Raw genomic sequence first — 15,212 nt, 5'->3', positions numbered from 1 at the left:
TTGGGAGTGTTCCTCCCTCTGCTATATTTTGGAAGAGTTTGAGAAGGATAGGTGTTAGCTCTTCTCTAAATGTTTGATAGAATTCGCCTGTGAAGCCATCTGGTCCTGGGCTTTTGTTTGTTAGAAGATATTTAATCACAGTTTAAATTTCATTACTTGTGTTTGATCTGTTTATATTTTCTATTTCTTCCTGGTTCAGTCTTGGAAGGTTGTGCCTGTCTAAGAATTTGTCCATTTCTTCCAGGTTGTCCATTTTAGTGGCATATCATTGCTTGTAGTAATCTCTCTTGATCTGTTGTATTTCTTAAGTGTCAGTTGTTACTTCTCCTTTTTCATTTCTAATTCTACTGATTTGAATCTTCTTCCTTTTTTTCTTGATGAGTCTGGCTAGTGGTTTATCAATTTTGTTTATCCTCTTAAAGAACCAGCTTTTAGTTTTATTAATCTTAGCTATTGTTTCCTTCATTTCTTATCTGATCTTATGATTTCTTTCCTTTTGCTAACTTTGGGTATTTTTGTTCTTCTTTCTCTAATTGCTTTAGGTGTAAGGTTAGGTTGTTTATTTGAGATGTTTGTTGTTTCTTGAGGTAGGATTGTATCGCTATAAACTTCCCTCTTAGAACTACTTTTGCTGCATCCCAAAGGTTTTGGGTTATCGTGTTTTCATTGTCATTTGTTTCTAGGTAGTTTTTGATTTCCCCTTTGATTTCTTCAGTGATCTCTTGGTTACTTACTAGTGTATTGTTTAGGCTCCATATGTTTGTATTTTTTACAGATTTTTTCCCTGTAACTGATGTTTAGTCTTATAGCGTTGTGGTCAGAAAAGATACTTGATACAATTTCAATTTTCTTAAATTTACCAAGGCTTGATTTGTGACCCAAGATATGATCTATCCTAGAGAATGTTCCATGAACACTTGAGAAGAAAGTGTGTTCTGTTATTTTTGGATGGAATGTCCTATAAATATCAATTAAGTCCATCTTGTTTAATGTATCATTTAAAGCTTGTATTTCCTTATTTATTTTCATTTTGGATGATCTGTCCGTTGGTGAAAGTGGGGTGTTAAAGTCCCCTCCTATGATTGTGTTACTGTCAATTTCCCCTTTCATGGCTGTTAGCATTTGCCTTAAGTATTGAGGTGCTCCTATGTTGGGTGCATAAATATTTACAATTGTTATATCTTCTTGGATTGATCCCTTGATCATTATGTAGTGTCCTTCTTTGTCCCTTGTAAAGACTATTTTGTCTGATATGAAATTTGCTACTCCAGCTTTCTTTTGATTTCCATTTTCATGGAATATCTTTTTCCATCCCCTCACTTTCAGTCTGTATGTGTCCCTAGGTCTGAAGTGGGTCTCTTGTAGACAGCATATATACAGGTCTTGTTTTTGTATCCATTCAGCCAGTCTATGTCTTTTGGTTGGAGCATTTAATCTATTTACATTTAAGGTAATTATCAATATGTATGTTCCTATTACCATTTTCTTAATTGTTTTGGGTTTGTTATTGTAGGTCTTTTCCTTCTCTTGTGTTTCCTGCCTAGAGTAGTTCCTTTAGCATTTGTTGTAGAGCTGGTTTGGTGGTGCTGAATTCCCTTAGCTTTTGCTTGTCTGTAAAGATTTTAATTTCTCCATTGAATCTGAATGAGATCCTTGCTGAGTAGAGTAATCTTGGGTGTAGGTTTTTCTCTTTTATCACTTTAAATATGTCCTGCCACTCCCTTCTGGCTTGCAGAGTTTCTGCTGAAAGATCAGTTGTTAACCTTATGGGGATTCCCTTGTTTGTTATTTGTTGCTTTTCCCTTGTTGCTTTTAATATTTTTTCTTTGTATTTAATTTTTTTTTTTTTTTTTTTTTTTTTTTTTTTTTTTTTTTTGCGTTACGTGGGCGTCTCACTGTTGTGGCCTCTCCTGTTGTGGAGCACAGGCTCCGGACGTGCAGGCTCAGTGGCCATGGCTCACAGACCCAGCTGTTCCACGGCATGTGGGATCTTCCCGGACTGGGGCACGAACCATGTCCCCTGCATCGGCAGGTGGACTCTCAACCACTGCGCCACCAGGGAAGCCCTGTATTTAATTTTTGATAGTTTGATTAATATGTGTCTTGGCATGTTTCTCCTTGGATTTATCCTGTATGGGACTCTCTGCACTTCCTGGAGCTGATTGACTATTTGCTTTCCCATATTAGGGAAGTTTTCAACTATAATGTCTTCAAATATTTTCTCAGTCCCTTTCTTTTTCTCTTCTTCTGGAACTCCTATAGTTTGAATGTTGGTGCATTTAATGTTGTCACAGAGGTCTCTGAAACTGTCCTCAATTCTTTTCATTCTTTTTTCTTTATTCTGCTCTGTGGTAGTTATTTCCACTATTTTACCTTCCAGGTCACTTATCCATTCTTCTGCCTCAGTTATTCTGCTATTGATTCCTTCTAGAGATTTTGTAATTTCATTTATTGTGTTGTTCATCATTGTTTGTTTGGTCTTTAGTTCTTCTAGGTCCTTGTTAACTGTTTCTTGTATTTTCTCCATTCTATTTCCAAGATTTTGGATCATCTTTACTATCATTACTCTGAATTCTTTTCCAGGTAGACTGCCTCTTTCCTCTTCATTTGTTTGGTCTGGTGGGTTTTTACCTTGCTCCTTCATCTGCTGTGTGTTCCTCTGTCTTCTCATTTTGCTTAGCTTACTGTGTTTGGGGTCTCCTTTTCCCAGGCTACAGGTTCGTAGTTCCCGTTGTTTTTGTTGTCTTCCCCCAGTGGGTAAGGTTGGTTCAGTGGGTTGTGTAGCCCTCCTGGTGGAGGGGACTGGTGCCTGTGTTCTGGTGGATGATGCAGGATCTTGTCTTTCTGGTGGGCAAGACTGCATCTGGTGGTATCTTTTGGGGTGCCTGTGACCTTATTATGATTTTAGGCAGCCTCTCTAATAACGGGTGGGGTTGTGTTCCTGTCTTGCTAGTTGTTTGGCATAGGATGTCCAGCACTATAGCTTGCTGGTCTTTGAGTGGAGTTGGGTCTTAGAGTTGAGATGAAGATCTCTGGGAGAGCTTTCGCAGTTTGATATTACGTGGAGCCGGGAGGTCTCTGGTGGACCAGTGTCCTGAACTCAGCTCTCCCACCTCAGAGGCACAGGCCTGACACCCAATCAGAGCACAAAGACTCTGTCAGCCACACGGCTCTAGTTACAAACAATAAAGCAGGGCAGTCAGGCAGTTTAACACAGCTTGAGTTCAGCAACCGCCTTACACTATGATCTTCATTGAAATCTCAAAATGAACTCACATCAGATTTGTCCTTAGTCAGCAGAACACTCTCAAACTCAGCTATGGTGCTTCCTCCTTCTTCCATGTTTTCTCACATCACATCTTAGTTTATCACCTGCTCTACGCATCTTTAAATGGTTCCTACTCCTTCTTCAAGGCTTTAGCTTTTAAGTTGCTTGTGGCTTTGGGTACAGCTGTGACTAGCTGTCCTTGGACTCATGGCAGAACTCTTCCTGCACTGTTTCTCTTCTCCCAGTCCTAGACAGGCCAATATTTAACCTTAAGAAGTCAGGAAGTTAAACCTCCATAGAGAGCTAGCCTGTTGTCCATACTTACCACACCCTCTGCATAGCCCTGATCTCAGGAAAGATGAAGTAGGATGGTTTAGATAGAACCCACTCTAAAGGAGGGAGCAGGAGTAATGACTCTCAAGGTCCCCTTCAAGTAAAGGGTTGACCGATGTAACTGAGACTGTATTATAAGAAGCCATGTAACCTACCAGTCTGTATTAAATGGTCTTGGAAGGAAAAACAAGGATGAATTTTAAGAGGTTCATGCCTCAGAGTGGTTATGTGGACTCGTATACCTAAAAACATCCAAAAGCCTGGAGGTACACAGTGATGTGTAAATTGAGGGGACTTAGCATTGCAGGTAGAGCAGCTGCCTGAGTGAGGGAGGGCAGTGAGATTGTCTGTGTGCTCAGTGGTTGCTTGTCCTCACTAGGGGCAAATGCTTTGACTGAGAGAGAGAGTGCCTCTCCCTTATTTTGTGTTGTAATATTGTAATATTTGGGGGTCATTTCCACATCCTGTGTTGTAGTCTCATTGTCATGAGTCTCTTTTCTGAAGATCTTTTTTTTTCTATTATAATTGTGCCAAGGACAACAATTCCTGTACACTGGGGAAAAGGGGATCCTGATACTTACAACTCCCCAGGAGTGATAGAAGGTGCTTGCCAAGAGTTATACTGTGAAAGAGCCATAAGCTCATGTCCAAACATTTGGCCAACACGTGAGATAACTTACTACGCAGAATTATCTCAAGAACATGCTGGTGAAGAGATAAGTCAGTATCTGGGAAAGGAAGCAGGCTAAGTTGAGGATTCAATTGGAGTCTGTCAAGGTGCTGAAGGTGCATCTGAATGCTTTGGTTAGATTTTTAGAGACTGAGATTAATATATATATATATTCTGAATTATATATCTGAATGATAAAATTCTGAACTATATATATATATGTGTGTAATATCTATCTATCTGTATTATATGGTAGGAATTTCTGAATATTTGCCAACTAACTAGGAATCTTGAAATTTGACTAGTGTTCTTGGCCTGGTTAGGTGTTATTAGTTCATCTGATGAGTGGTCCCTGGGCGCCCACTCTGGGTCTTACCCTGCACTGGTGTTGGAGATGCACTGGCCCATAGCCACAGCTCTTGACCTCATGGGGGTGAGGGTGGAGAGCAAGACTTTAATCAAACAATCATATAAGTAAATAGATAATTAGAAGTGGTGACAAATGCCCTAAAGGAAAGAGAAATGGTACTCTTAAAACATGTGGCTAGGTCTGCCCTCGGAAGGGTGGTTCCAGGAGAGGTTTTCCTGAGGAAATTACATTGAATTTGAGATCTGAAAGATGAACAGCAGTTAACTAGGGGAAGGGAGTGGGAAGAGCATTCAGTCAGGGGGAGCAGATTAATCTTGTTTTGGTAAATGAAGTTCAGGGAAGCTTTGCTGTAAAACATTGATTACTTTCACATACACGGAAGAGCAGTACAGGCTAGTAAGGAGACAGGCTCTGATCCAGAATGCCCGGGTTTGAATCCTGGCCCACCACTTGCTCTGTGTTATTAGGCAAGTCACTTTACCAATCTGTGCCTCAGTTTCCTCCTTTGTAAAACCTCATAGGGGGTTGTGAGAATTAAATTGGTTAATGTGCAGAGCGCTCAGACAGTGCCTGGCATATTACCTTCTCTAGTTTATTGAGTATCCACTACTGATTTCTAGTGTGGTGCTATATTAACTAGGGGGAAAAAGTCCGACCCTTTAATGTTAAAAATGAGGCCTGGGGAGACTGAGTGGTTTCCCAAATATCAAAGAATTAGTTAATGGAATGTCTGATCTGGGAAGAGAATTTTTTAAAAACTTAATGCTTTTTATGTTAAATCATTGCTTCTCTATTCATTCACACAGAGTGCTAGTGGTACACTTGAGTACTTAGGACTGAAAATGGGTATCTTCTATTTATCAGATTTTTGCACATTTCTTAGAATTTGTTTGAAAATGGTTTGGGTGTGGCTCTGTGTGTCTTGAGGTTGGTGACTAGATTCAGAGTCTTTTTGGGGTCACCGGTTTCCTCTTAGAATAGAGTGGTGCATTTGCATGATGATTAAGTTGATTTCAGTTTGATGGTTGTATTGGCAGCTATCAGCTATTGTCCAGTATATGCCAGGCACTTCACTGATACTGTGACCTGGGCGTGGGACACTCATAAATGAGACACATATGACCCTGCCCCTGAGAGTATAGATAAGTCTACACTGTAATCAATGATTACTCCTCTATGCAAATGGCACACTGCTTTGGGGAATATATGAGAGCTGTTTGCTGAGCAGTGAAGGGAGCACAACCAACTCCCTGGAGAAGAATTCATCCAGAACACAACAGGGATCTTAGATATCTGAGATATGATGAATTAAAGTTATGATATTAAGGAAGCCCTTTATCATGCTCACCCATGTATGCGTAGGGTAAGGTATGTGTCATGCAGCAGGAATAAAGCTGTGGCTATCCTGAGAGAGAGCTTGTATTTTCATTAAAAGTACTCATATTTGGGGAAATTTAATGTGACTTTTGGTATATCTGAGTCAATGTAATTGTTATCTACATTGTTGTAATGGAATTCAAGAACTGAAACTTAAAATGTTTCCAGTTCATTCTGATTCATCATTTGCCATTCTTGTAAAGGTAGATTCTCAGAACCCAAAATCTCCTCTAAAGCTACAAACTCTGTTTCCTATCTGACTTTTAGGCTATAAAAATAGGATCTTATGTGGTAATGCTTTCTATTTTTCAAAGCACTGTTATCTGCATTATCACATTTGATCCTTGTGTTGTTGTCCCCATGTTATAGGCGAGGAAACTGTGGTTCAGCAAGGTCAATGGACTTTCTGCATAAGTGAGACCTAGGTAGGGCCACCTTAAACAGTTTGACCCTGATTTTCCAGATAGAGGACTTTGTTGATTAGAATACAGGTAAGAAATCTCTTACTGTGCTGTAGAGCCCGCAAACCACAACTACTGAGCCTGTGTGCCACAGCTACTGAAGTCTGCACACCTAGAGCTCGTGCTCTGTAACAAGAGAAGCCACCGCAATAAGAAGCCCGTGCACTGCAACGAAGAGTAGCCCCCGCTCGCCACAACTAGAGAAAGCCCGTGCACAGCAACGAATACCCAATGCAGCCAGAAAGAAAGACAAAACAGCAAACATCAAACAGACAAATTATTATTATTATTATTATTATTATTATTATTTTTTTGCGGTACGCGGGCCTCTCACTGTTGTGGCGTCTCCCATTGCGGAGCACAGGCTCCAGATGCGCAGGCTCAGCAGCCATGGCTCACAGGCCCAGCCGCTCCGCGGCACGTGGGATCTTCCCAGACCGGGCACGAACCCATGTCCCCTGCATCGGCAGGCGGACTCTCAACCACTGCACCACCAGGGAAGTCCTGGACAAATTATTTTTTAAAAAATCTCTTAGGTAATCATTTTTTATACATTAAAATGGCCACCATACGTGCTGGACTTCCAGCAGAGCCGGGTAGGGTACTATGATGTTAATACACAAAGAAGACCTTTCCTCCTAGCATATTCTGAGGTGGAATTACTCCAAGAGAGACCAGCCACAGTAGTAGGTAGGAACCCAAGGCTTGTTGAATTGTAACTCCTTGAAGTTAGGGTTCTTCTGTTTTGTTAAGAAAATTGTAGGGCATTGTGCAGACAGTGAATTCTTTCCCAGGAGCTGGCGGATGCAGTGAAATTAATACCACAGAGATAATATAGATGTTTTAAAAGTACTTTTGCCCATGCACAACCCAGTTCTCATTCTATCCATGCTATCCTGCCTAAAAAAGTAAGAAAGTAGAAAAAAAAAATCTCACTGTGGACCTTTCATGTGGCTTCTTTGTGTCATAACTGAGTTTAAAAAATTTCCTTGTATTTGTGTATCTCTTTTCTTACATGTCCAGAACATTCTTTATATATTTAAAGGTAGTCATTTTAATTGAGTTGGAGAGATAGGTAAAAATTTCAGGCTGAGTATCCTGTAATCTTTTGTTTATGTGAAACTCTCAGGTTGTAGATTGTCTAGGGTTGTCATCTCAAGGCTATCCTGGAATTGTTTGCTTTTTTTCTCTTTAAAAGCAACTTTCATCTAATCTTCCCTTATAGCCAGTCTGAGGCAGCCCGCAAGTGACTCTCCAAACACCACTCTGTTTTGTTTCATCATAGCAGTTACCAGCATCCACTGTTTCTTATTCATTCATTTGCTGCTTTTTTTCCCTCTCCATCTCCCCTCAACGTGCAAGCTGCTCACGAGCCGGGACCTTGTCTTCCTTGCTACATGCTGCAGCCCAGTGCCTCAGACAGAGGCTGACTCACAGAAGAACTCTCCATTGATTTGTTAAATTAATGAACTTCTCTTGACACTATTTTCTGACATTTTTTTTCTTTTAAGGTTGAAAAATTGAGAGCAGCATGTTTTACCCACTGAAACTCATCCTGATGACAGTGTTACTCAGTAAGTAGAAACCAAGGGACCAAGGAGGGTATTTGATTTCTTGTAAGTCTCATGCATGTTCAGAAGCCAGTTTTATATATTTTCATTTCCCCTTGCTTTGTTGAAAATGGAAACCCCAACCTGGAACTTCATAGTTTTGTTGAAACAGCCGTTTTGCTGCAACAGCTGTTTTAGAAGCCAAGTAGGAGACTCTTTCTTGGAAAGCTGAATATTCCTCTGCTGCTATTAGAAACAGAATGCCTTTGGGTCCTGACTGGGTATTTTAGGACCTTCCTATGGGATACAAAGATAGTTTCTCACTGGTATTCCTGCACTTTAAATTGTTATCTTTAAAACCATAGCTGGTCTCAGATCAGGAATCTCTGTAATTGTTTTCATGCTTTAGCTACACTAGTCTTCTTGCAGTTCCTCAGATGCACTGAGCTCTTTCCCAATTTTGGATGGTTTCTTCTGCCTGGAACCTTCTCTCCCCACCTCACCCTAACAAGCGTGCCTAAGCCTTCCTTATTCTTCAGGCTTCTCCTTAAGCTCCACTTTTCAAAAGCCTGCTCTGGCTGGCTCAGCAGACCAGGTTGGAGTCTCCTGTTCCTACAGTGCTCAGGGCTGCTTCTTCTTGCTAATCCCATCTCTTTCTAACTTTTTCATCCTTTTGTCCCCTTGTCTTCTCTTTATCCCATGGATATAGCTCTGTTGGAAGAATAAATTAATTAGATGCTTTGCTCTCATGGCTTTTAATTTTTTTCTCTTTCTTTTTTTTTTTTTTTATTTTATTTTACAAATTTAATCAGTTATACATATACATATGTTCCCATATCCCCTCCTTTTTGCGTCTCCCTCCCACCCTCCCTATCCCACCCCTCCAGGCGGTCACAAAGAACCGAGCTGATCTCCCTGTGCTATGCGGCTGCTTCCCACTAGCTATCTACCTTACATTTGGTAGTGTATATATGTCCATGCCGCTCTTTCACTTTGTCACAGCTTACCCTTCCCCCTCCCCATATCCTCAAGTCCATGCTCTAGTAGGTCTGTGTCTTTATTCCTGTCTTACCCCTATGTTCTTGATGACATTTTTTCTTAAATTCCATATATATGTGTCAGCATACAGTATTTGTCTTTCTCTTTCTGACTTACTTCACTCTGTATGACAGACTCTAGGTCCATCCACCTCATTACAAATAGCTCAATTTCATTTCTTTTTATGGCTGAGTAATATTCCATTGTATATATGTGCCACATCTTCTTTATCCATTCATCCGATGATGGACACTTAGGTTGTTTCCATCTCCGGGCTATTGTAAATAGGGCTGCTATGAACATTTTGGTACATGTCTCTTTTTGAATTATGGTTTTCTCAGGGTATATGCCCAGTAGTGGGATTGCTGGGTCATATGGTAGTTCTATTTGTAGTTTTTTAAGGAACCTCCATACTGTTCTCCATAGTGGCTGTACCAATTCACATTCCCACCAGCAGTGCAAGAGTGTTCCCTTTTTTCCACACCCTCTCCAGCATTTATTGTTTCTAGATTTTTTGATGATGGCCATTCTGACTGGTGTGAGATGATATCTCATTGTAGTTTTGATTTGCATTTCTCTAATGAGTAAAGATGTTGAGCATCCTTTCATGTGTTTGTTGGCTGTCTGTATATCTTCTGTGGAGAAATGTCTATTTAGGTCTTCTGCCCATTTTTGGATTGGGTTGTTTGTTTTTTTGATATTGAGCTGCATGAGCTGCTTATAAATTTTGGAGATTAATCCTTTGTCAGTTGCTTCATTTGCAAATATTTTCTCCCATTCTGAGGGTTGTCTTTTCGTCTTGTTTATGGTTTCCTTTGCTGTGCAAAAGCTTTGAAGTTTCATTAGGTCCCATGTGTTTATTTTTGTCTTTATTTCCATTTCTCTAGGAGGTGGGTCAAAAAGGATCTTGCTGTGATTTATGTCATAGAGTGTTCTGCCTATGTTTTCCTCTAGGAGTTTGATAGTGTCTGGCCTTACATTTAGGTCTTTAATCCAGTTTGAGCTAATTTTTGTGTATGGTGTTAGGGAGTGATCTAATCTCATACTTTTACATGTCCCTGTCCAGTTTTCCCAGCACCACTTATTGAAGAGACTGTCCTTTCTCCACTGTACATTCCTGCCTCCTTTATCAAAGATAAGGTGACCATATGTCCGTGGGTTTATCTCTGGGCTTTCTATCCTGTTCCATTGATCTATCTTTCTGTTTTTGTGCCAGTACCATACTGTCTTGATTACTGTAGCTTTGTAGTACAGTCTGAAGTCAGGGAGCCTGATTCCTCCAGCTCCATTTTTCGTTCTCAAGATTGCTTTGGCTATTCGGGGTCTTTTGTGTTTCCATACAAATTGTGAAATTTTTTGTTCTAGTTCTGTGAAAAATGCCATTGGTAGTTTGATAGGTATTGCATTGAATCTGTAGATTGCTTTGGGTAGTAGAGTCATTTTCACAATGTTGATTCTTCCAGTCCAAGAACATGGTACATCTCTCCATCTATTTGTATCATCTTTAATTTCTTTCATCAGTGTCTTATAATTTTCTGCATACAGGTCTTTTGTCTCCTTAGGTAGGTTTATTCCTAGATATTTTATTCTTTTTGTTGCAATGGTAAATGGGAGTGTTTCCTTGATTTCACTTTCAGATTTTTCATCATTAGTATATAGGAATGCCAGAGATTTCTGTGCATTAATTTTGTATCCTGCAACTTTACCAAATTCATTGATTAGCTCTAGTAGTTTTCTGGTAGCATCTTTAGGTCTCTGATTGCTGTGGCTAAAACTTCCAAAACTATGTTGAATAAGAGTGGTGAGAGTGGGCAACCTTGTCTTGTTCCTGATCTTAGTGGAAATGGTTTCAGTTTTTCACCATTGAGGACGATGCTGGCTGTGGGTTTGTCATATATGGCCTTTATTATGTTGAGGAAAGTTCCCTCTATGCCTACTTTCTGCAGGGTTTTTATCATAAATGGGTGTTGAATTTTGTCAAAAGCTTTCTCTGCATCTATTGAGATGATCATATGGTTTTTCTCCTTCAACTTGTTAATATGGTGTATCACATTGATTGATTTGCGTATATTGAAGAATCCTTGCATTCCTGGAATAAACCCCACTTGATCATGGTGTATGATCCTTTTAATGTGCTGTTGGATTCTGTTTGCTAGTATTTTGTTGAGGATTTTTGCATCTATGTTCATCAGTGATATTGGCCTGTAGTTTTCTTTCTTTGTGACATCCTTGTCTGGTTTTGGTATCAAGGTGATGGTGGCCTCGTAGAATGAGTTTGGGAGTGTTCCTCCCTCTGCTATATTTTGGAAGAGTTTGAGAAGGATAGGTGTTAGCTCTTCTCTAAATGCTTGATAGAATTCGCCTGTGAAGCCATCTGGTCCTGGGCTTTTGTTTGTTGGAAGATTTTTAATCACAGTTTCAATTTCAGTGCTTGTGATTGGTCTGTTCATATGTTCTATTTCTTCCTGATTCAGTCTTGGCAGGTTGTGCATTTCTAAGAATTTGTCCATTTCTTCCAGGTTGTCCATTTTATTGGCATAGAGTTGCTTATAGTAATCTCTCATGATCCTTTGTATTTCTGCAGTGTCAGTTGTTACTTCTCCTTTTTCATTTCTAATTCTATTGATTTGAGTCTTCTCCCTTTTTTTCTTGATGAGTCTGGCTAATGGTTTATCAATTTTGTTTATCTTCTCAAAGAACCAGCTTTTAGTTTTATTGATCTTTGCTATCGTTTCCTTCATTTCTTTTTCATTTATTTCTGATCTGATTTTTATGATTTCTTTCCTTCTGCTAACTTTGGGATGTTTTTGTTCTTCTTTCTCTAATTGCTTTAGGTGCAAGGTTAGGTTGTTTATTCGAGATATTTCCTGTTTCTTAAGGTGGGATTGTATTGCCATAAACTTCCCTCTTAGAACTGCTTTTGCTGCATCCCATAGGTTTTGGGTCGTCGTGTCTCCATTGTCATTTGTTTCTAGGTATTTTTTAATTTCCTCTTTGATTTCTTCAGTGATCACTTCGTTATTAAGTAGTGTATTGTTTAGCCTCCATGTGTTTGTATGTTTTACAGCTCTTTTCCTGTAATTGATATCTAGTCTCATAGCATTGTGGTCGGAAAAGATACTTGATACAATTTCAATTTTCTTAAATTTACCAAGGCTTGATTTGTGACCCAAGATATGATCTATCCTGGAGAATGTTCCATGAGCACTTGAGAAAAATGTGTATTCTGTTGTTTTTGGATGGAATGTCCTATAAATATCAATTAAGTCCATCTTGTTTAATGTATCATTTAAAGCTTGTGTTTCCTTATTTATTTTCCTTTTGGATGACCTGTCCATTGGTGAAAGTGGGGTGTTAAAGTCCCCTACTATGATTGTGTTACTGTCGATTTCTCCTTTTATGGCTGTTACTATTTCCCTTATGTATTGAGGTGCTCCTATGTTTGGTGCATAAATATTTACAATTGTTATATCTTCTTCTTGGATTGATCCCTTGATCATTATGTAGTGTCCTTCTTTGTCTCTTCTAGTAGTCTTTATTTTAAAGTCTATTTTGTCTGATATGAGAATTGCTACTCCAGCTTTCTTTTGGTTTCCATTTGCATGGAATATCTTTTTCCATCCCCTTACTTTCAGTCTGTATGTATCTCTAGGTCTGAAGTGGGTCTCTTGTAGACAGCATATATATGGGTCTTGTTTTTGTATCCATTCAGCCAGTCTGTGTCTTTTGGTGGGAGCATTTAGTCCATTTACATTTAAGGTAATTATTGATATGTATGTTCCTATTCCCATTTTCTTAATTGTTTTGGGTTCGTTATTGTAGTTCTTTTCCTTCTGTTGTGTTTCTTGCCTAGAGAAGTTCCTTTAGCATTTGTTGTAAAGCTGGTTTGGTGGTGCTGAACTCTCTCAGCTTTTGCTTGTCTGTAAAGGTTTTAATTTCTCCATCAAATCTGAATGAGATCCTTGCTGGGTAGAGTAATCTTGGTTGCAGGTTTTTCTCCTTCATCACTTTAAGTATGTCCTGCCACTCCCTTCTGGCTTGTAGAGTTTCTGCTGAGAGATCAGCTGTTATCCTGATGGGGATTCCCTTGTGTGTTATTTGTTGTTTTTGCCTTGCTGCTTTTAATATGATTTCTTTGTGTTTAATTTTTGACAGTTTGATTAATATGTGTCTTGGTGTATTTCTCCTTGGATTTATTCTGTATGGGACTCTCTGTGCCTCCTGGACTTGATTAACTATTTCCTTTCCCATATTAGGGAAGTTTTCAACTATAATCTCTTAAAATATTTTCTCAGTCCCTTTCTTTTTCTCTTCTTCTTCTGGAACCCCTATAATTCGAATGTTGGTGCGTTTAATGTTGTCCCAGAGGTCTCTGAGACTGTCCTCTGTTCTTTTCATTCTTTTTTCTTTATTTTGCTGTGCAGCAGTTATTTCCACTATTTTATCTTCCACCTCACTTATCCGTTCTTCTGCCTCAGTTATTCTGCTATTGATCCCATCTAGAGTATTTTTTATTTCATTTATTGTGTTTTTAATCGATGCTTGATTCGTCTTTAGTTCTTCTAGGTCCTTGTTAACTGTTTCTTGCATTTTGTCTATTCTATTTCCAAGATTTTGGATCATCTTTACCATCATTATTCTGAATTCTTTTTCAGATAGACTGCCTATTACCTCTTCATTTGTTAGGTCTGGTGGGTTTTTATCTTGCTCCTTCTCCTGCTGTGTGTTTTTCTGTCTTCTCATTTTGCTTATGTTACTGTGTTTGGGGTCTCCTCTTTGCAGGCTGCAGGTTCGTAGTTCCCGTTGTTTTTGGTGTCTGTCCCCAGTGGCTAAGGTTGGTTTAGTGGGTTGTGTAGGCTTCTTGGTGGAGGGGACTACTGCCTGTGTTCTGGTGGATGAGGCTGGATCTTGTCTTTCTGGTGGGCAGGTCCACGTCTGGTGGTGTGTTTTGGGGTGTTTGCGGACTTTTTATGATTTGAGGCAGCCTCTCTGCTAATGGGTGGTGTTGTGTTCTTGTCTTGCTAGTTGTTTGGCATAGGGTGTCCAGCACTGTAGCTTGCTGGTCGTTGAGTGAAGCTGGGTGCTGGTTTTGAGATGGAGATCTCTGGAAGATTTTCGCCGTTTGATATTATGTGGAGCTGGGAGGTCTCTTGTGGACCAGTGTCCTGAAGTTCGCTCTCCCACCTCAGAGGCACAGCACTGACTCCTGGCTACTCAATTTGGGATGATTTGTTGTCTATTCATGTATTCCACAGATGCAGGGTACATCAAGTTGATTGTGGAGCTTTAATCCGCTGCTTCTGAGGCTGCTGGGAGAGGTTTCCCTTTCTCTTCTTTGTTCTCACAGCTCCTGGGTCTCAGCTTTGGATTTGGCCCCGCCTCTGCGTGTAGGTCGCCGGAGGGCGTCTGTTCTTCGCTCAGACAGGACAGGGTTAAAGGAGCAGCCTCTTCGGGGACTCTGGCTCACTCAGGCCGGGCGGGAGGGAGGGGCACGGAGTGCGGGGCGAGCCTGCAGCGGCAGAGGTCGGCGTGACGTTGCACCAGCCCGAGGCGCGCCGCGCGTTCTCCCAGGGAAGCCGCCCCTGGATCCCGGGACCCCGGCAGTGGCAGGCTGCACAGGCTCCCGGAAGGGCGGTGTGGACAGTGACCTGCGCTCGCACACAGGCTTCTTGGCGGCGGCAGCAGCAGCCCCAGCGTCCCACGCCCGTCTCTGGGCTCCGCGCTTTCAGCCGCGACTCGCGCCCGTCTCTGGAGCTCCTTTACGCGGCGCTCTTAATCCCCTCTCCTCGCGCACCAGGAAACCAAGAGGGAAGAAAAAGTCTCCTGCCTCTTCGGCAGCTCCAGAGTTTTCCCGGACTCCCTCCCGGCTAGCTGTGGCACATTAGCCCCCTTCAGGCTGAGTTCTCGCCGCCAGTCCCAGTCCTCTCCCTGCGCTCTGACCGAAGCCCGAGCCTCAGCTCCAGCGCCGCCCGCCCTGGCGGGGGAGCAGACAAGCCTCTCGGGCTGGTGAGTGCCGCTCGGCACCGCTCCTCTGTGCGGGAATCTCTCTGCTTTGCCCTACCCAGGTATGTGGGGAGTTTCTTGCCTTTTGGGAGGTCTGGGGTCTTCTGCCAGCGTTCAGTAGGTGTTCTGTAGGAGTTGTTGC

General features: G+C 41.1%; 1 protein-coding gene across 1 annotated transcript in view; it reads left to right on the top strand.

Annotated features, from left to right (window-relative positions):
- Positions 1 to 8,010: 8,010 nt before the first annotated feature.
- Positions 8,011 to 15,212, top strand: part of JAML (junction adhesion molecule like) — a 28,268-nt gene continuing 21,066 nt past the window's right edge. Inside the window, exon 1 of the mRNA XM_060104540.1 lies at positions 8,011 to 8,053. Coding sequence (XP_059960523.1) covers positions 8,011 to 8,053 — 43 coding nt within the window. The remainder of the gene's footprint in view (positions 8,054 to 15,212) is intronic.

This window comes from Mesoplodon densirostris, chromosome 7 (assembly GCF_025265405.1).
Source record: "Mesoplodon densirostris isolate mMesDen1 chromosome 7, mMesDen1 primary haplotype, whole genome shotgun sequence".
NCBI lineage: Eukaryota > Metazoa > Chordata > Mammalia > Artiodactyla > Ziphiidae > Mesoplodon > Mesoplodon densirostris.
The sequence above is the reverse complement of the archived record's forward strand: the minus strand, read 5'-3'. Positions and strand labels throughout refer to the sequence as shown.